This window comes from Botryllus schlosseri, chromosome 12 (assembly GCF_051294905.1).
Source record: "Botryllus schlosseri isolate E-star chromosome 12, Bs_hap1, whole genome shotgun sequence".
Taxonomy (NCBI): Eukaryota; Metazoa; Chordata; class Ascidiacea; order Stolidobranchia; family Styelidae; genus Botryllus; species Botryllus schlosseri.
Window position 1 is genome coordinate 18,141,532 of NC_137247.1, and position 20,750 is coordinate 18,162,281.

General features: G+C 40.4%; 2 protein-coding genes across 9 annotated transcripts in view; one reads left to right on the forward strand and one right to left on the reverse strand.

Moving 5' to 3' along the window:
* Nucleotides 1-20,750, forward strand: part of LOC145451556 (KH domain-containing RNA-binding protein QKI-like) — a 256,270-nt gene that overhangs the window by 23,851 nt on the left and 211,669 nt on the right. For 3 of the 8 annotated variants that reach the window (XM_080329766.1, XM_080329768.1, XM_080329770.1), the window contains one exon: nt 1,559-3,656. In XM_080329766.1, coding sequence (XP_080185892.1) covers nt 1,559-1,584 — 26 coding nt within the window. In that variant the 3' untranslated portion in view covers nt 1,585-3,656. Of the gene's footprint in view, nt 1-489; nt 1,286-1,558; nt 3,657-20,750 lie in introns of those variants that run through there. The other 5 variants (XR_013918945.1, XR_013918944.1, XR_013918942.1 and 2 more) reach the window with 4 other exon arrangements.
* Nucleotides 3,779-20,262, reverse strand: LOC145451554 (cullin-5-like). The gene is made up of 17 exons (XM_080329765.1): nt 20,094-20,262; nt 17,676-17,771; nt 16,242-16,355; nt 16,000-16,182; nt 14,775-14,916; nt 13,919-14,064; nt 12,778-12,940; nt 11,807-11,937; nt 10,671-10,843; nt 9,417-9,549; nt 9,050-9,184; nt 8,877-8,994; nt 7,544-7,716; nt 6,694-6,855; nt 5,520-5,638; nt 5,334-5,457; nt 3,779-4,698 (listed from the first exon to the last, which is right to left on the reverse strand). The coding sequence occupies exons 1-17, from the start codon at nt 20,106-20,108 to the stop codon at nt 4,504-4,506; spliced, it is 2,322 nt and encodes a 773-aa protein (XP_080185891.1). The 5' UTR covers nt 20,109-20,262; the 3' UTR covers nt 3,779-4,503.

Genomic DNA, 20,750 nt, shown 5'->3' on the forward strand with positions numbered 1-20,750 from the left:
GATGGATTACATTACCTTCTGAAAATTGAAAATTTTGATAGTTTCTCTCGTACCCATGTGTAAATTTAATATCATATCGTGTTTTATGTCATTTGGCACTTCTGCCAAAAAATGAAAATTAATTTGTTCTATCTCCTACAAAGTAAAGCGAAGAAATCAAATTCAAGCGCCGTTAATGTCTGATTCGTTCAATTTGTCACCGTCTAACCGCTATGCGTTGCCTCCTAAACTACAACATTTACTTGTAGTGGAAATTTGAATTGCTTTAGATGATTTTTTCTAATTGTGCATTTACCCTGATACTAAATAGCGATATCATTTTCTGCCACTAATTGATTGTTCATTTATTTTTATTCTGTGCCTGTGTGCGTGCCTCTCTCTCATGCCTGCCTCTCCGCCAAATGTCTTTACACACCTTCTCAATAACATCTCATTTCGAAACATGCACCCGACTCAACAAACCGCGACCCTGTCACGGACCAACAACAGCCGCCACTAACTAGCGTTTCAGTAACAATTGTGTCCAAATATTACCGGCGTAGACTAACAAAACCTATATAAGATATAATTGAAATCGATCAGAGGCTAACAAATCGCTGTTTCCTTGTTGAGATTTGCTCTATTGTTTCTTTAGAGTTACCGTATTCCGTAATGTAGCAGATTTATTCTTTATTTTTTTTCGTGAAATTGCATGAATTGTCGAAGTAGACCGGTTGGCTTGCCACGTGTAATGACGCTTTCAAACTGCTCAACACTTTTTACCTTATAGTCAAACAAGTCTGGGTGAAATGAATTTTTATATATATTTTTTACTTGTCTACCGTTCATATCGGGAATATGCTTCGTGCACTGTTCGGCGTGTTGTAATCCACGTTTTTTACAAAGTGCCTTTCATATATAGCGTGCATCTTCACGGTATGACATTTTTTCTCGATTTGGAGCCACGGAAGGATTGGAGACAGTGCCTTCTTAAATTTGTTAATCAAATCACTTCGAGTCAGTACCTCGCTAAAATTGTCACGAGCTATCGGATAAACAAATCCTTGCGAAAATCACACTTCTACCCTGTCTCTGATGCCTCTTGTCCTAGTCCTGTTCTGTTCTTTGCTCCCCCGCACACACAAGGCGCATAATGCAGCCAAAGACCATGTACCGGTTCGCTGAGGTGATTCCGGGCCTTCATCGAATGATGAAGTATGCGAGGAGTACGTGACGCCTCAAAATTACCTTGCACCACTCCGCTAACTACTATGCTTCTGCTCGATTTAACATTCCGCTACTAACGGTAAGCATGTCCTTTTTTATACTACCATGTGTAACTCAGGCCGTTGACAATATCGGACTATATGATATTCGATGCCTTGCGTATTGCATGCCACATAATTCAACAAATGAACGCGTTTCACTCATACTATTAATCTAACTTGAACCCTTTCTATTAACCCACAGTTTCGCTACGTTTGAGAAGCGTTGGTAGTGTTGTTAGATTGGCAGAATTGTAGCAGCAAGTCCCAGAGCAACTTAGCTTTAGTTTATGATTTTTGTCTTGATTTTAAAGCAGCGGAGGTATATGGCAGTTCGTAATGGCGTCAAGTGACACGCGGCCGGTGTTACCAAGACATCTCGTGTGCATGAGCAAGTAGAGGCTCATTTTTCACTAAAAGAGTTCCTCGAGATTGATCGAAGTATTCCATGCAATTTTGGAGAAAGTATGTTGGCAGCGTTGCCAACACTCCAGAAGCACTAAAGCAAAAGAATTTTTACCTTTTGTACATTTTTTATGGCTTTGTGTTGAAGTGGAGTGATATTCAATGTTCCTTTTAGTGTTATATTGTGTTTTATGTCACCAACTGTATCCAACGGTTTCCTTCTGTAGCCATGGCTTTATTGTGTCCCACTTTCCATGTAATTGCACCTCGCTATGCCCAATGGATATGGCCTTGTTTTGGATCATATCTTTGGTTTATTGTACAATTTATACTATTAAGATTAGCTTTGCAGTCTCTTATTGCCTGGATAAGCTTGCCTGAGGGCTGTAAAGCGTAGATGCGCTATCGTTTTATACTGTTGCTCTGAAGAAAACTGAGGAATAGTCTGTTGAGGCTATTTTCCACTGCTTATACCATTCTAATTCATATCTGGCTAATTCAGCTTGGCCTTGAAACAATTGACCATTTTTCATCGACAATCAATTTGCACTGCACGTCTGCACCTGTTATGAGATTTCCATACTGTACATTCCCCGCCCATTTGTAGATCGCATTATTGAGCTGGTTTCGATAGGTCTATTTTGATAAAGAAAACCTGTTTCAACTGAATCTACCGATTATTAAGTAGCGATGTTAATGCCCTATAAAATTTCATTCCGATTCTGACTTTCGTGGTAGTCTTTTTCGGAAAATTATTTGTATCAAGGATCTTCGTGTCTGTTTTACTGAATGCCGTCTTTAAAATCACACATTAGAAAGCCTTATATCAAAATGTTGAAAGTATAATGCTGACAACCGCGAATCGCTGTTGAAATATGTGGTTCTTGACCTTATACGTACCCCACCTCTCGAAGTTAACATAGAAACATCAAAAGAATTTTATTCTTGTGACGCAATGCCGTAAATTAAACAGACTTCTGGACGGCGTATGAAATATCATGGCCCTGGTAATTTTGACTAGTGTTTTGTCGGTTGGTGGCCGGCTATTTTATAATCGAATTTCTTCTAGTAGCCGCAACCGTGGCTTGTCAGATGTGATTCACAAAGATTCAATCTTTTCATGGTTAAGCAACAAAGGCAAAATTATCTCTAGGCCTATATTGCAAATCCAGCTCGCATTCGCTCCGGATTGCATATAGGCTAAATTAAATTTGACAATGTGAATGAATCTTTTTCTGGAATTAATATAATTAACATACCTGCTTCAAAATTTTCGTATACTATAACTTTATGGACCACCGGTTAAGAATCACTGGTCTAGATTATGAGACGCCGCCTCCCGCCTTTCAAAAGAATATGCTAAAATAGCTTCGTAATGTTGTACTGAGAGCATAGCTGTTGCCGCCATTCACTCAACAACAATGTAGGTTCATGAATAGCTTAAGCGCACGACTCGGATATCTTTCTGACACCGTCCTGGCTTCTTGTCATACCCCTGTTCCATCAACTCCCCTTTCATTTTCCTCGAAGGACGCTTACCTAAATATTGCATTTTAGGCGTTCCACGCCCAGATTGCCATCGCACACGTTCATCGAATCGCTCTCTTATTGCGTAGTTTTCAGGGACCCAGCCCAGATATGACAATATCTTGATATTGCGATTTTATTGTATTGCCAAGGCTTGCCCACATCTGGTCTTCCACTAAGCATAACATCGTTTGAACGTGTGCAGTATGATTCGATGTCATAAAAAAATCACTATCAAACAACTTTGTTTTCTTTGTAAATGCAGTGTTTTGTAGATTTATTATTTCTTTCAAAACCCCAGTGTGTATAATATAACAAAGTGTGCGTTTGCTGTTGTTAATTTTACTTCATATATCAGTTGTCAGCTACGCAAAGAGGTATTTTCCCTGCAAGCCTAACAACTTTTCCCCCAACTTTTGGAAAGCCCATTCACCTCCACACACCCCACTACGTACCTTAATAAAGACATGTTTAATTGTATTTTGTGCTCTGGCGTTCAGCAGGGGGGAAAGGAAGTGTCCGTACAAATTGCTGAGATTCACGAATCGATTCATCGAACCTATTGCAAGTTATACCTGCCGCTATGAAGATTTCCCACGCAGTTTCAGACAGCCTCACTAATTCAATGCGTAGCACAGATGTAATCCAATCTCCATACTTTGAAACAAGGTTCGATACCATTGTCGCAAAATGGCATCACGTTACATATAATGGAGACTTGACGAATGACACGAGTACGGAATAGATAGCAGGCTCGAAAATGTGAAAATATTATCTTATCGAGAGCATGCAAGTCAAACAATACCGGCGTTGGAAGTGCGATGATAAGTGACTGAACATCGCGATTAGGCACATGATAATCTGCAGATGTAGATCTCACTGATATGCGAGGCTGGGCAACATTTAGTATTAACCGTCGAGTCTGGTATGACATGACATGATTAGAATACGAATAGCATGGAAGGTTGAAATATGTACCTCTTTGTAAACACAAAAATAATACCAGTTCTAGCTAACATAATAATATGACATTATTTCGATCACATCTATTCCATTCCGCTTTGTGACAATGTGGTGAGTTGTGAGATGCGATTTCAGGATGAGAAAATATAATACTGAAACTACAAATCTCGTGGATAAATTAACTCTTAATGGTAGGTGGCGCATGCTTTGCATGCTTGAAATAATCATCTCTGAATACTCGACTCAAATAATTACGAGTAATACTCAGATCATTTTTTCCAACCCTACTGATAAGCTGAACACGGAACCATGATTTGCATTTGCAGGACGCATAAGGAACACGATTGAGAACACCATTTGGGCTTCATACTAAATAAATAAAGGTATTAATATCGCTTTCGTCCCTCTTCATGTACTTGTGGTCGATGAGCCACTCGATTTGCTGTTTGATCAGCTTACGCTGCGGGAAAAACATATTTTTCAGCATCTCGACCAGTTCGGTTTGCAGTTGGGCGTGAGTGATTTTTTTCCGCATCTTCAAGATTTTCACAATAGCCTCCTGTTCAGAGATGAGGAGAGAGATGTCATTTTCGCTAAGAGACGGCTTCTTGCTTTGAATTGTTGTTATTAACACAACACTAGGGGCAGAGCTGACAGTAGCCGTAGCCCAGTGGGATTATAACACCTGAGAGTCAGAGGCAGGGTTGTAATGACTCGAGTTGCGATTTTTTTCGTGACTCGAGTCAGCTCTTGTATTGGCTCGACTTGTACTCGAGACTTGGATGACCAAGCATTTCATTGTAACTTCGAAGAATAGTAAAGCTACCCATTCTTGCTATTTCGTGTATCAGTCCTCGGAAAATGAGGCCAGAAACTGATAAAACTGAGTAAAATTACCATATTATGAATGCGAGCCATTCTATATTACTCGAGCGGAGTTGAAAACGTGGGTTGAAACGGATTGAACTGAAAACTGAACATTGAACATAATGACTTGGACTCGGAGTCGAGTCAAAACACTATGACTCGGACTTGACTCAGTGGTGAATTAAAAATGACTCGTCTTGACTCGAGTCAAAACTATGAAAGTGAAATTGCTTTGCGACTCGGAAACTTGTGACTTGGTTACAACCCTGCTTGAGGAATCCGAAGAGTAGAAGTATATAGCCAGCATTTAGCGACAAATCAACATACCTGCGTGCGCAATATCCTCAACTGAATGATGCCTTCGTTGTCCTCTTCCCTCGACCTTTCGGTGGACAATTGCAATCTGCCTATCATATTAATACGGCCCCGTTTCTGAACCTTTCCGTTTTTTCTGAACAAAGAACGAGACACGGTCACCGGCCGAGTGACGCGTTGCGAAATGGCTACGCTTACATTAAAGCATACTGATGATTAATGGAAAATGAGCTCGCGTCTGTAAAGTCTTTTGGCAACGTCGCCTCCGGGACGCATATTAAAACCTGTCGCTTTGTCTTTGGCATCGCGATTAACGACTGTAACATAAAAACATGACAGCATTCATGATTAAGGCTTGGGTACTGATCAGGGTTGTAATGACTCGGCAAGCGATTTTTGGAGACTCGACTCGAGTCATTTTTTCAATTGCGCACAATGACTCGACTCGAGTCAATTTTCGTACTGACTCGACTTGTACTCAAGTCATTGTGCAGGACCCGAACCAATTCATACGACACGAGACTAGGAACTGCGAAGAATAGTAAAGTCACCACATTATTGGTATTCGTCTATTAATCCTGAAACATGGAAAATACCGATATTATGAATGCGAGCCATTCTATATCACTCGAGCAGAGTTGAAAAAGTGGATTGAACTGGATTGAATTGAACACTGAACAGTGAACATAATGACTTGGACCCGGACTGGAGTCAAAAGACTATGACTCGGACTCTACCCTCTACCCGCTGACTTGGAGTTCCAAGTAGATATGATTTGCGTTGGAAATCACTAATTCTACTTGTAATTGAGTGGAAATGTAAGGCGGTACTCCTACTTGTACTTGAGTACTAATGATGACTACTTTGACATAGGGCGGCGATAATGAAGTTGGATTAGCAATGAAGTCGATTATCGCGGTCGTCAGGATTTATCAACCCAGCATTAGGGAAACCGGGGTTGATCGCAGCACATAAAGTTAGTGTTAGCCGGAGCAAACTATGGATAACTAATTATATCTATTAAAACTGCATATCATTCCTACGCACAATTATTCCCGATAATTACCGTGCCGATTGTCTCCTAGGTAATGGCTTCACTAAACAATCAACGAATTATGTATCACCATTGCAGAGCGATATCAATATACTATAAGCCGTTTCTTAGCTGTACCGTACAAATTGGACACGACTATTTAATCACACGATTAGCTTTTCCCGGAACAACGAACTTTATTATCTCCGCCCTTACTCTTAATAAGTATCGTAAAACGTACTCGGGTACTCTCAATAGTAGAAGTACATCGTTACCAACCAACTCCGCATACAGCTTCGACCCGCGTCACACAAACATATACGAATACCGATCACTCACCCATAACGTTTTCCGAAGCTCCGCCTCCGGTAACTGCGTGGCCAGCTTCAAATTTTCAAAGGTTATCGCCTCGTGGGGTCTGAGATTCCAGGAGAATAAAACGCTTAATTGGAAAGTGGTCACCTCCAAGTCGTACTGCCCGCAGTCGGTCTTGAAAGCGATCTGTAAGTTTCGTGAAGAGAAAAAAAACAGGAATGAACGCTGAACAGCCAAAGTCAAAAGCAGTTCACTGCAAGTTGAGAGCATCAACTAGCTATCTGTCCTGACTTTTGCGTTATATGCATCAAAGCTTTATTGGTATTTCGTCTATCAGTCCTGATACTTGGAAATAGGGCCAGAAACTGTTAGGACCAAGGAAAATTACGATATTATGAAAGCGAGCAATTCCATATCACTATAAAGCAGAGTTGAACAAAGTGGGTCGAACCGGATTGAACTCAAAACTGAAGAGTGAACGTAATGAATTGGACTCGGACTCGAGTCACAGCACTATTACTCAGTGCCGAATTGAAAATGACTCGACTTGACTCGAGTCAAAACTATAAAAGTGAGATTGACTTGTGACTCGGAACCTTGCGTGTTGGTTACAACCCTGGATTGAGGTTCAATTCGAGTAGTTTAGTATCACTCATTACGGCGTATGCTTTGGGTTGTTATTTGCTTGCAATGTGGTACATGTTTTTGGATACTGTGATATCACCAAATGGGGTTTCAAGTCACACAGTGGGAAAAAGAATCGGAACTATAATACCCATTGATAAATTAAATCATAGTGGATAGGAACGTAGGAAGTTCACGCACAGCAGGCAACAGCTACGTCGCCTTTAAAACTTATCGCAACGAAACTCACCACACCGTTCGACATGAGATGATGCCACTGCAGTTTCCGTCCGTTGTGGTTCTTCTTGTAAAATTCTTCCACCTCCGGGATGAAATCCTCCAATTCGGGAGGCAGGGACACGTGCATCCTGTCCGATCTCCTGGCCCAGGCGCCGGCGTTCAAAATCTTTATATTCGCGACGTCTAGAGAGAACATTGCACAAGTCAAGAAAACCATGTTTTTATCAGGTTTTTTCCCCTTCTCTCTGGTATTACCAAGATAATAAGCCAAATTTTTTCAATGCAACCCCGCTTTCTAGTAACTTTAGTAACTTTAGAAAGGAATAGAATTTCATAGTATGGGGCACCCCGTATTACAAGAAAGGCTAGGCAAATTCTAGTACCCCTGCGACTCAATTCCGAGTTGAGTATAAAGCCTTTAGTCGAGAGTCACCCATTTTGATGTCATAACAGGAATAATGACATAAAAAGGTCAAAAACTTACTACGGTCTCAAGGAATATAATGGCAGATTAACTTTATCAAAAATACAAAAAATTTGTACATCGTGGCCATCATCACTTTATCTGCAATTCCTGACCATACTGCGGACTGACCGCAGTAGACCGCAGTATGTGGTTTCCATGAATATTTCTAGCCTTGTGCTGAATATATTAGATGCCATGATACTAGGGATACCATATTTTGAGATCCGAAAAAAGGACACTGTTTACAAGTTACAGAAGGACGTGACAACGTTTTTTTTTAGTCAACCTTGCTGTCACTGCCGCCTAAATGCAGATCTCGCGTCACTTATGGTACTTTTTGCTGTCCGTGTCCATTACCCTGGCTCTCGAAGCTATAAAAGATGACGAGTTGCAAAAAAGGAAGACATTTAGGCGTCCTAGGACGACATATTAGATTTCTTGAAAAAGCAGGACAAATCGTCCTAAACGAGTAAGTATGGTAACCCTACATAATACGACCAATAGCGGTTTGAGGGCTCCGCGGTGCAAAGAAGGCCAACAGAGGAGGTCAAGTAATGAAGTACTGTTCCAGGTTTTGTCTCGCTGCACTACATACTCAAGCGTTGCGTTCATGTTGTCGGACCGCTTCCACTTCTACTTCAACGTTTCTGCTGTTATACAAAACTAGGCCTAGAATATTTTTGTTTTACTTAATTGCATATGGCGATGGACAAGGAGTGTACAGAAATGGCATTGTAAGGCTTCTTTAGTCTTGCACCACCCCTTCGTGCTATACTGAAAATGCCCGGGATACCGATAGAACCCATGAGCTATCGGTCAAGAAGTCGGGCAGTTCACCATTACGATATTTCGACATAGTTAGTAAACGTCAACATACCTGACACGCTGGAAGTGTTAGCGCCGTATTCTTTAAACAACCTGTTGACATCCTCGCTGACTTTAATGTCTTGAAACATCCGCGCGAGCTTATTCACGTAATCAGCCGGCATGCCAACCTGAACATCCCCCGTTTGTAAGAGCGACAAAATCGACATACTGACAGACAGACACCTCTCGCAGCCATTCCACCATACTCTCTTCCTTGTCGTTGTCGGCCGAAGTCCCGAGAATGAGCCTCCTCGTCAGATGTGCTTTGTGGTACTTCATGAAGACGTCCTTGTTCGAAACGTATTTCAACACTAGCAGCTGAAAGACGACGCAACGGTCAGCAACAGAGTACAGCTAATTTTTCTCAGTACTTGAGCATTTTTACCCCTGACGAGTGTCAGCCAAAAATATTCAGATTCATTTCAATATAAATACACTTTTCAATTGCATATTGAAGTTATGTACCTCCAAGAAGCTCTTCTTCTTATACTTGTAAGCGATCATAAGAGTGTGGCGTTATTCCTACTCCGACCGGAGTACCAACACTCACCACGTCCTTGAGCTTGGACTCAATCTCGTCTGACGACAGTTTCTTGCTCATCGGGGTTTTACGCAGCAGCATATCACAGTAGTTGGCGAGCAGCTCCGGACAGCGCGACTCTGGCGGAATTTTGGAAGAAGACCTTTGAAAAGAAAAGGGGAAGCGGCTGGATTACGAGCTACGGCAGCTGTCTTTAGCGATACCATATACATTTCTAACTAGATTCTGAAGGGAGTGTTAATTGTAATGATTCGAGTTGAGTAGTTGAGAGACGATTTTTTTGAGTAGTCAAATTATACATCCATTTCCACTCAGAGTTATGTTAGCAACGAGAATTATAGGCAAATTTCAAAACTTTTCCCAACCGTGGAAGCCTTGAACCAATTATTGGAAGTATCACAGCATAGAAAACAGGTAATACCAAGCTACGTATGTCAATGAAAACAACATTCCTGTGTATTGTGATCAACCCGGTGAACCCGCAGCATTTTCACAAATTACAATGAATTAGCATTGGTCGAGAAATTTGCCTCTAATGTAGCGTAACACTGGCATCAATTTCTTTGTGGTCGCATAAAAGGTACTTTGTACTTTCCATATCTTCCATACTCTTATGGCATTAAAATGATTGATACTTGTATCCTGAACTGTAAGTATGATACTTGAGTCAATTGAGGTATGAATGAATTGAAACAAGCATGCATCGTCAAATTTGGAGCATGTGATAGTACAATTGTATTTATCCACTTATCGTGACTAAAGCCAGCATGCGGCATTCGAGCAGGGGGGATGAAGCTTGGGTAATGGTTGGGCTAGGTTTTAAGTGTTGTGGTAGGGTTTGGGTTAGGGGTTAGATTACTGGATAATTGGGGGTTAGGATTAATTTGGGGTTATAAAGTCACATACCAAAGTGGCAAACATGCTCAATTGTCGCTTTTCATTGTCTCACATGATCAAATGTCAGGCATCCGTACTTCTTACTAAGTTTGGGTGTTATTATATTAAATTAGGCTTACAATTCATCGCCACGAATTAAAAGTGCCAGCTGAAAAATGCGATATTGCTTTATTGGCTAAATTTAGATGTATCAGTTCAAAATTCTGGTATCAGTCAGGCTTTAACCAAGACCACAGAAAAGCAAACGTTTTATATGGCGAGCATGGAGCTATTGTTATTATTGAATCACCACAATCTTTCATGATGTTATAGAGCTAACAAGCAAACATGCAAAACAAAAAATATCTTTTTGCCGAGTGTACTTACGGTTTGCCCTTCGAATTTAAATCCAGCTCGAATATTGCGGTGTCGTTGACGACCTGTTCAAAGGCCTTGTCTCTGGCCGTGAGAAACCGCGGGTCGTCGTCAAATGAACAGGATACTAATGATGAAAATTTTTTAAACAGCGACAACAGCTTTTCGATGTATTTCTCTGAGTCCTGAAACATGTAGACAGTGAATTATTACTGAAGTGTGAGCTCTTTGCAGCAACCGGATACATCACGAGAAAGACTCTATCAAATCCGGTGAATAGCAGCATTGCTCATATAAGAGTCACACGATTTAGGTCGCCAGGTATTGCTGTTCATCATTTTCGAACGAAAACCACAATGTGGCTCGTTCAGGTGTGGGCGAAAAGTCAAGATTTCTACCGACACGTTACCGCCGTATTTACGGACGCAATTTCAACATTAGGCGCAGTAATGCATAATTCAAATACAAGAGTAAAAAACTTTGTCAAAATTAAGTTATTTAATGTTAAAAAACGTCAAAATATTCAGTTTTAGTGCAAAATCTTCCGTTTTTAGGTCACAAAATAATCACCCTAGTAATAACAAATTCGGCAGTCTCGGGCAGTATTTGACAACTAGGTAATTCGACAAATTAAAGTGAAAAGTCGGTAAGCACATTCTAATATAATTTGTGAAATGTTTCCACGGTCAAATTTTAATTCTGATCAATTTCTGGTTATCCCGAAAATTCTACATGAGAGCTGTACCGCGTGAAACGATCCAAGCTTGGTGTACGGACATTTTTCGTTCACATACAATGAGAAGGTTCCAAGTCGGATTTGATGTGAACTGGACGGAATTTTCCATATATTTCTTCCTAATTCAGAATTAAATTCAATTTACAAGATCTTACAAATTCAGTAATTCTAATTCCAATCAAATTTGGAAAAAAAACTGCGGCAATCATTTTAATTCTAATCTTATTTGTGAACACTGAAAATTTTCTGGTCGTCAAACTCTGGACTCGGGATACCATCATGTGACGGTACTCACAAGTCTCCGGCCAGACATGAATTTTAGACATGTTTAAATATTTTAGTATAATTGCCCTCCCGAGTGCAAGACGCCCCGAGGACGTTACGCCTTTGAAGACTGTAACCGAGCACAAACCTGCGTTATAACGTCGCGAGACTCGAGCAAATGCCTCTTGCCTTCCTCCACAATGAAGTCCTCCAACTTTTTCAAGATGTCGTCGACGCCCCCCTCCACTCGGTCCACGAGCTCAAACATCAAGTTCAAATCTTCGAAGGAAGGTCAGAGTCGGGTTGGAATTGCGTCAAATTTATTTTGCATCATTTTTGTAGACCCCTCAATAATTGAATGGGGTTGATGGAAAAATTAGAAAAATATTTTTATTTATATATACTAAATTAAATCATTTTAGGTAATCTAACAAATTCATTGCAGTGAATTCCCGGAATCCGGAAAAAAGTTAGTTTTTAACAACCCTATTGAAAAGTAACGTATCAAGAGAGGGCTTGGGGAGGCAGAAATCCCACTTTTCAAAATCCTAAAAATTAATGTCAGATACAGCCTCTAATATTGGCAAATTTATCGGTTCAATATGGTTGTTTTTTGCTTAGTAGGGCAACTATGGCGCCTTGATGTTATTGGCGAGGTCGAGAACCCCTTGAAAAATGATGGAATTATGCGCAGAGTGAGTGGCCAGGATAAAAAAGTCATTATATTTCACTAATTCCGTATGCATTCCGCGCTGTTCAGCTACAATTCACCTATGAAAGTTGCTGAGTATAATTATTATCTCAACTTCTTTACCTCGATTTTTCTCTAGCCTTACAAAAACGAGAGACGCATTTCATGAAAATACTCCATTCAGACTCGTCATACCAGCGCTAGCGTTGACATAAACGTAAAAGAAGCAGCCAATCTAATTTTCGAGTGCCATTTCAAGCCGAACTTCAACAGAGCGCAAGCCCGACAGGAACAAATAAATTTATCCAGCAAAAAGAATTGCTGGTAGGTACGGTTTCCAATTTCATATTTTCAATGGAGAAGCAACATTAAAAGATTCCAGACATCATGATCATGCCATTTATCTAGCATTGACGAGAGCAACTTACCTTCAGTACGGTAGGATTGGATCAGAGGAAGGCACTCGGACAGAAGCTGTTTCAGGAACTTGGTAACGAGAGCGTCCACGACGCACTTTTTCAACTTCGGCAACGAGCTATCTTCCAAATAGCGATTGGCTCGGGCTTCTTCTTCCTGCAGTTTTTTGCGCGCCTGAACGAACAAAATCAAACGTCACGTTTATAAAGCAGGGAGCTGGCTACATTTGAAATTGCAATAAATGCAATCTTCGGTGATTCAGCCACATATTTCACACGTTCATGCAACCATTTACTAATTAAAGCGAATCAAAGTTATCTACCAAAGTGTAGGCCTATATAAGTAGTAGCCTATAGCTTGAAAAAGTGGGAGTCGTCTGAAACAGTGGTCCACTCATTGGTGCCTGTCCGTGTCAAATTACCTACCTCTTCACCGAATATATTGTATCTCAATAATTCCAAATTGAAAAAAAGCTGGAACGCCTGTCCATTAAACGGAGAAACATCACATTGCAAATTGATTGAGAAGCAACATATTTGTCTTCATCGTGTCACAGCGCTGCAACTGCTATATCAAACATTTGACAAGTAGCCAACCGCTCGTTTAAGATCAGTTGTATGTAAAAGTTAAAAAGACATTTTTTAATCAAAATTGGTCAAATTTCGGCAGTAATTTAGCGACACTTGGCAGTATAATAAACGCAGTTCTTCCCGACGAAACTGAACAATGGTTATTACCAGGACTGCGCCTTGCAGAAACTTCAGTAGAATCACATATATATGTGTGAGATCAAAAAGGCAGCAGCAAATTTCTCATTGATTGAAGTTTGTAATATTTGCTCTCGAGTTGTAGGGCTATAGACTGCATTTGCCGTGATTACATTGACGTTCAAACTTAATTTTTGAAAGTTCACGTCTCTGCAAAATTTGCTTGCCAGCTAAGAACGTTGAGAACCACTAGTGCAAAGCAGAGCCATCTGAACAAGCAAAGCAAAGCCCACTATGAAATAGTAATAGTACCTTATGTCATTACTGTCACCTCAGCTTATATTATTATAAAGTCCTATCCTGCCACAATCGACGACATTCGGTTGAACTCTACATTAAGGCAACTCTACCATTCACATACAAAAACTTCAATATATCTACTTGCATATTTCATGTATTCCAAGACGCCACGTTCGCTGAGACAGGCGGGTGCCTCATAGAGGTAGTGATATTCTGTCGTCTTCAGGTAGGCGGACTCAAAATGTTCCACATATATTCTCAAGTGATCGTTGTCGTCCGAGCAGAGATTGACTGCAAAAGATTACAACGAGATTCACAAACAATTCTACGATCCAAGTCAACAAAAGTGGATTAAATGGATTTGGCATTTGACAGGTTATATAATATAAGTAATAATATAGCCTATCCAATACATCTATAAAGGATGATATATATAATATTTGTCAAAATATATTAATTAAAAAAGGTACCCGCACCCAATGAATGTAAAGGGACAGCCAGATTATATTCATTCAAACCAAATGTGCAATATATTCAAAAAGGGCCAATCTAGCGATATGACGACATTCAACAAGTGTGGTGTGGTCATCTAGTCCAGTGGTTCTCAACCAAATGGAAGTGAGAACGAACTTCCATTTGTGTGCCTTGGAGTCGACTTTTATCAAAATACACCAACCAAAACTCTGTCAGCAAAAGGAGTTCGTGTACCACTTAAAAATAGTACATTGAACGCTCTCTCATTCGAAATTTCATACTGGTGACGTCATATTTTGTGATACGATTGTTGATATACAATGTTCTTTCCAATTCTCTACTAGTTGCTGACGATTACGCCTGACGAGTGTCAGCCGAAAATATTCGGGTTCATTTCAATATGAATATACTATTCAATTCAGATATTTACAAAGCTGAATGAATGAATGAAAGAATATTACCACTGACCGCAGCATTCCTTTCACAGCATCGAAAATTATTCTTATCCTAGGAAGCTAATATCCTACCGTACGACTGTCGCACGCCGATGACAAGCTGCGAGTCAAACGACACTCCTTTCCTTTCGTTCATCACAAGGCACATCGCGCTTTTCTGTAGACGATGTTTGATATCAGAGAATACGTGCTCGTTCCAGCTATCCAACATCAGCTGCAGAAAGAAAAGGCGAGTTAGGCTATAATCAGGGTTGTAATGGCTTTAGTCGCAGTTTATCGTTGACTCAACGTGACCCGAGTCAATTTGTATATTGACGTGACTCGAGACACTGCAACTGCAACTCAAAAGTTTTTAGACAAATTTACTTTCCATGTCACACTTTTTTGACTTAGATCGTCATGGCAACGAGGGGAAAAAGCACATGTCATGGCAACTGAACATACTTTCGAAAACCGTTGCAGTGCCGTTGGTTGCTCTGCATCGAGTCGCAAAGATAAGTCTTACAATTTTGAAAGTAGCGACCTCAGATTAACAGCTAAAAGTATGAGACCTAATCCACTTTTTTAAGACTACTCACTATTAGGGCTGGGCACAATGATTCGAGTACTCGAATCTGAATCGAGTATTAATTTTCATGATTCGAGTCGAGTAGTAAAAGAAGATTTTTTCGAGTACTTAAATTATACGCTCCTCGCAACTGAAAGTTAATTTACTTCCGAGAATTATAGTTTTGATACTATTTTCCACTGAAACCTTGGTTGGCCGTCTCGCAACATACCAGACATAGTACAAATCTACGAACGTTACAGGAAATAACACATTTCCGAAGTTATGATCATCTAACAACATTGTCAACAAGCGCAATGAAATCGGTATGGTCGACAAAATACCAAGGTATCTTTAATGTGACGGATAACAGGCATTATGTTCTTTGTGGTGCCATAAAAGGTGCAAATTTGAACTTTGACATAATACATTGCGTTGTGACGTCATCATGAGTGATACTCGAATACTCGACTCGACTCGAAGCGTAATACATGATTCAGAATCGAATCACTAAGGTACTCGATTTTGCCCAGCCCTACTCACTATAGTAACTTTCACAAGATCTGCATATTTCAATTCTACTAGAAATAGTTTTGAGAGACTTTGAAATTGATACATCTACTTGTAATCGATAAGAAATCGACGATGATACTTCTACTTCCAGCAGAATCACAACACTAACTACTTTGGCCACATCTAACCACCACCAACCCTAACATGCTTACAATGCGGAAGTTCAGCATATCAAACCTTTCTGACAATATTGCTCTTTCCGTTCTTGCTCTTAACTCTGATGCCGTCATCCGCATTTTCGAGAGCTTTCTCCAGCGGGCCGAACGGATCCGGAAGAAAAAGCGACTGCTCGAAAAACCGAGTCCACACCGCTATGTACACTTTCAGCAGCGAAGAATCGTCCGCGTTCATTTTGACTTTCTACAAAACGGCAAGACGTCAAACGTGACTGACAACGTGCCCGAGCGAGCCCCACTCACGGCTTTACAGGTGAGAATAAATTCAAGGATCATGTTCTTCAGCGCTTCGTGCAGCTTCCCGACACCCACTTCCTCGTCCCACAAGCATGTGGCGTAGACATCCCAGAATAATTTCTGAAACGCGGAGCGCACGATATAACCCGTGTTAAAAAATTAATCCAGCTGTGCACAAGTTCGTTCAGTGTCCGCAGTTGAAAATTGTAGGTTATGTGATTGCGTCTAGAATTATTTTTAAAGGGACTAGCAAGTCAAAAACGTAAGTTGTGGATGGTTGCTGGATTTTGCTTTGCTATATACAAAAAAAATTGATTTTTTTTACTCTGCAGATTGTGGATTTGAAGGAGAAAAAATGCACCGACACGGAAATGCAAAATTGTTAAGCCCTTTTTTCAATCTAACGCCTTCTTTAACGTGTACCAGGACAGTGCTGTGCTATGCTAAAATTTGAAGGAATATGTGCAACCCATCTCGGAGAAATTTCATTTTGAAATTTTGAAATTTCAAATTTAAGGTTCATTTTTTAAAAAGTTTGCTGTGAAGAACTCTAATTCAGAGCAGGGTAGATCTAGGCCAAATGACTCTTAGCATAGCATAGGTCTCGATGTTAGCTTTTCAAAAAACCTTGAGTGAATTCTAAACGACATATATGTCATACAAATTTTTGATTTATCATGAAGCTGTGCAACAAAATTTCACAATTGAGAAAAATATTAATAAACATTTTACCAGTAATGAAAGATGCTAAACGGGTGCCGAGTAAAATCGAAATTATGAAGTTTTTAGTTATGTTTTGGGTAGGACAAGGCCATGAGGTATCACGTAAGAGTATAAGCTAGGCACTATGATGATATTTCCAGCCAAAAAAAAAATATTGAAAATATTGATGTTTTTCAAAATTTTAACTTGCTAGACCCCGCGGTTTCGACTCCGGATAGATATATATTTTTACACTCACAGTATGGGAGACCTCCAAAATTCATCCTCAAATATAAATTGACAAAATTACGAAGTATCCAGGCAACATAATTTTACCAAATCTTCCTTTTCTGAATACGTGATTATTATCCTGCTTATTAGTTAAAATTAATCTTAAATTTATAACACTTTCGTGTTGTTTCGCAAAAGGGGTATCGCTGTCGAGTGTCCAGCTATCACCACCTTTCTGCATTTCTATATGTCAATGTTATCGTGCTAGAAATATTACCGAGAAATTTATTATTAGAACTTTCTATTGATATTTGAGAGCAATTAATTCAATTTCAACATAGTCAAGAGGATCTCAACAAACGTTGACTGAACAGCCCTGGATAAAATCACAACATGCAATCAACAACGCTCGATTGCTTTGTAATCCAAATTGAGAGCACTGATTGTCTATTCGAATTTCTGCTCAAAGACGACAATTGTCTCAATTGAAACCAGGAAAGAACATACTTGCCACTCTTCTCTTGAGACTGACTTTTGGCTGAGAAGCTTTAGAACTACTGGTTGCATATCTGGCCACTTGTCATCAAAGCTTTGGGAGTTACCCTGGAAAATAAAATTGCACTTTTCAGAATAATTTGCATCATTTTAATTTTAAAAATTCCCTAGGGAAAAAATGCTACAACTTTAAAACAATGAAGTAGCAGTATGAAAAGATATTCACATTGCAACACCAGCGAAAGTTGGCCAGAAAATAAAATTCAACAACTGAAGTCATTGATGTAATGACTCGCTACTATTAATTGTATTTTTCATAACAATGCCAATTTCCAATTTTCAGCGAGCTGTCTTAGAACACCAAATATATGGCACTAAACATACTGGGATTCCGGCACTTCTTCGATGGCAGTCAGAGATCGGAAAGTGTTCACCATGATCACCAATGAATGTTTTCCATGAACACAAACAAAAATTTATAAACGTCAAAATAAAAATGTTTTTGTGTGCCTTTGGAGAGACGGATATTAGGGTGGGGGTGGGGGGTATTAGGGTGGGGGAAAGGGAGATTGGAGGTGGATTAGGGTCAAAGTTGGGGTTAGGTATCCCAAGATCAGGGTTGGGGGATGTTAGGGAAGGGGGATATTAGGTGGGTTAGGATCAAATTTGGGGTTTGGGTATCCCAAGATTAGGATTGGGGAAGGGGGATATTAGGGTTGGGGGAAATGGGGGAGGGGAGGTATGTTGGGAACAAAGTTGGGGTTAGGGTATCCCAAGATTAGGGTGGGGTTGGGGGATATTAGGGTTCCGGGAATATTAGGGTTGTGGGGCGGGGGATATTACGGTTGGGGTTAGGGGGATATTAGGGTTGCGGGAGGGGGGGATGTTAGGGTTAGGAGGGTTAGGGTTAGGTTAGGATTAGGGTTAGGGGAGGTGGGCTATTAGGGTTAGGGGAGGTGGGATATAAGGGTTGGGGGAGGTGGGATATTAGGGTTGGGGGAGGTGGCATATTAGGGTTAGGGGAGGTGGGATATTAGGGATAGGGAGGGTTAGCTTAGGGTTATGATTAGGGTTAGGTTAGGGTTAAGGAGGTGGGATATTAGGGTTAGGGGTTAGGGTTAGCTTAGGGTTATGATTAGGGTTAGGGAGGTGGGATATTAGGGTTATGGAAGGTGGAATATTAGGGTTAGGGGAGGTGGGATATTAGGGATAGGGAGGGTTAGCTTAGGGTTAGGGTTATGATTAGGGTTAGGGGAGGTGGGATATTAGGGTTAGGGTAGGTGGAATATTAGGGTTGAGGGAGAGGGTGATGTTAGGGGAGGCGGGATATAGGGTTGGAGAGAGGGGGATGTTAGGGTTGGGGAGAGGGGTGATATTAGGATTGGAGAAGAGGGTTAGGGACATGATATCCCACCTCCCATAACCCTAACCCCTAACCCTAATATCTCACCTCCCCTAATCCTAACCTAATCCTAACCCTAATATCCCACCTCCCCTAACCCTAATATTCCACCTTCCCTAACCCTAATATCCCACCTCCCTAACCCTAATCATAACCCTAACCCTAATATCCCACCTCCCACAACCCTAATATCCCTCCTCCCGCAACCCTAATATCCCCCTTTCCCCCAACCCTAATATCCCCCTCCCCAACCCTAATATCCCCCTTCCCTAACCCTAATACCCCCTACCCTAACCCTAATATCCTCCCTCCCACAACCCTAATATCCCCCTCCCGCAACCCTAATACCCCCTCCCACAACCCTAATATCCCCCCTCCCACAACCCTAATAACCCCCTCCCGTAACCCTAATATCCCCCCTATCCCTCTCCAAACGCAAAAACAATAATTTTGACGTTTATAAATGTTTATTCGTGTTCATGGAAAACATTCATTGGTGATCATGGTGAACACTTTTCGATCTCTGACTGCCATCGAAGAAGTGCCGGGATTCCAACCCGGCTGTTACTATTGAAATTCTCGAATACACCCCGATACAACATTTCAAGACACACAAAATTTGATAACCATTATTAACAGTCACGTCAAGAACTCTAGATCAGGAGTGCAAACTCTTGATCCTTTTCCTTGGGCCAATTGTGACCCGCCATGTCGTTTTAAACAGACCGGGGGAGGTTTAATTGTAATAAATTTGCAAACTAATCACATAAATTTAAGAAGAGTCGTATCAATAGAGACGGAATAACAACTTGTAATTTACTGGACTTGTTTATCTTTATCGTATAGTACATTGTGTGTCTTTGAGGGGATGAAAATGATAGAACCGCTGGTTTTGATTAAGACTGACAAATCTCGTAAATGATATATGCAATGATGGCGCTTGCCACAATTGGCATTGGAAGCACTCACTGAAAGCAGACTGCTGACTGCAAATTGCGTAAATTATCTAATCATATATACGGCCTTACCTTCAGCATAGACATGGCTTCTTCAATTCCGTGCCTTGGAATACTGTTTCACAACCACGAATCGTGCCGTGATCTAAACTAAAAAACTGTGTAGATTAGATACACCGGGACTCCAAGTTCAGTAATCCTCCTTCGTCAACAACAACATTCCAAAACACGAAATCTGCAGTTGTTCCAGATAATGAACAAAATCCGGATTCGGAATGGATATTACGCGATCTACACACTGAGCTATACAAAGGCACGTTTTTGCAAGTTTTTCTACTTTTTTTACAGTTCCGGTAGCTTAATAAATACTCAGAAGTTATTAAGTTATAGCATAGCAATTTACAACGTTGCAACGTTGTAAATTGCTATGGTTATAGTGTTTTATGCTGTTTGAATTTTTCATGCAAATTTTTTTCGATTTTTTTCACGCAACTAACTTTTTACTGGAAATATTTGGCACTATAATGTAAATAGATCGCATGATCATTTCACTGCCGTTTAAATTTGAGGTCCCTTCTGATTTGACGTACATTCAGGCTAGACCACCGAAAATAATATTTTCACTGGGTCTTTTTTTCAGGCTATTGATTGAAGTCAACACTGAGTTTTGCTGCAGTGCCTTGGATACGGATCGATTCGAGTATCTCATGCCCTAACAATTTCAAGGAA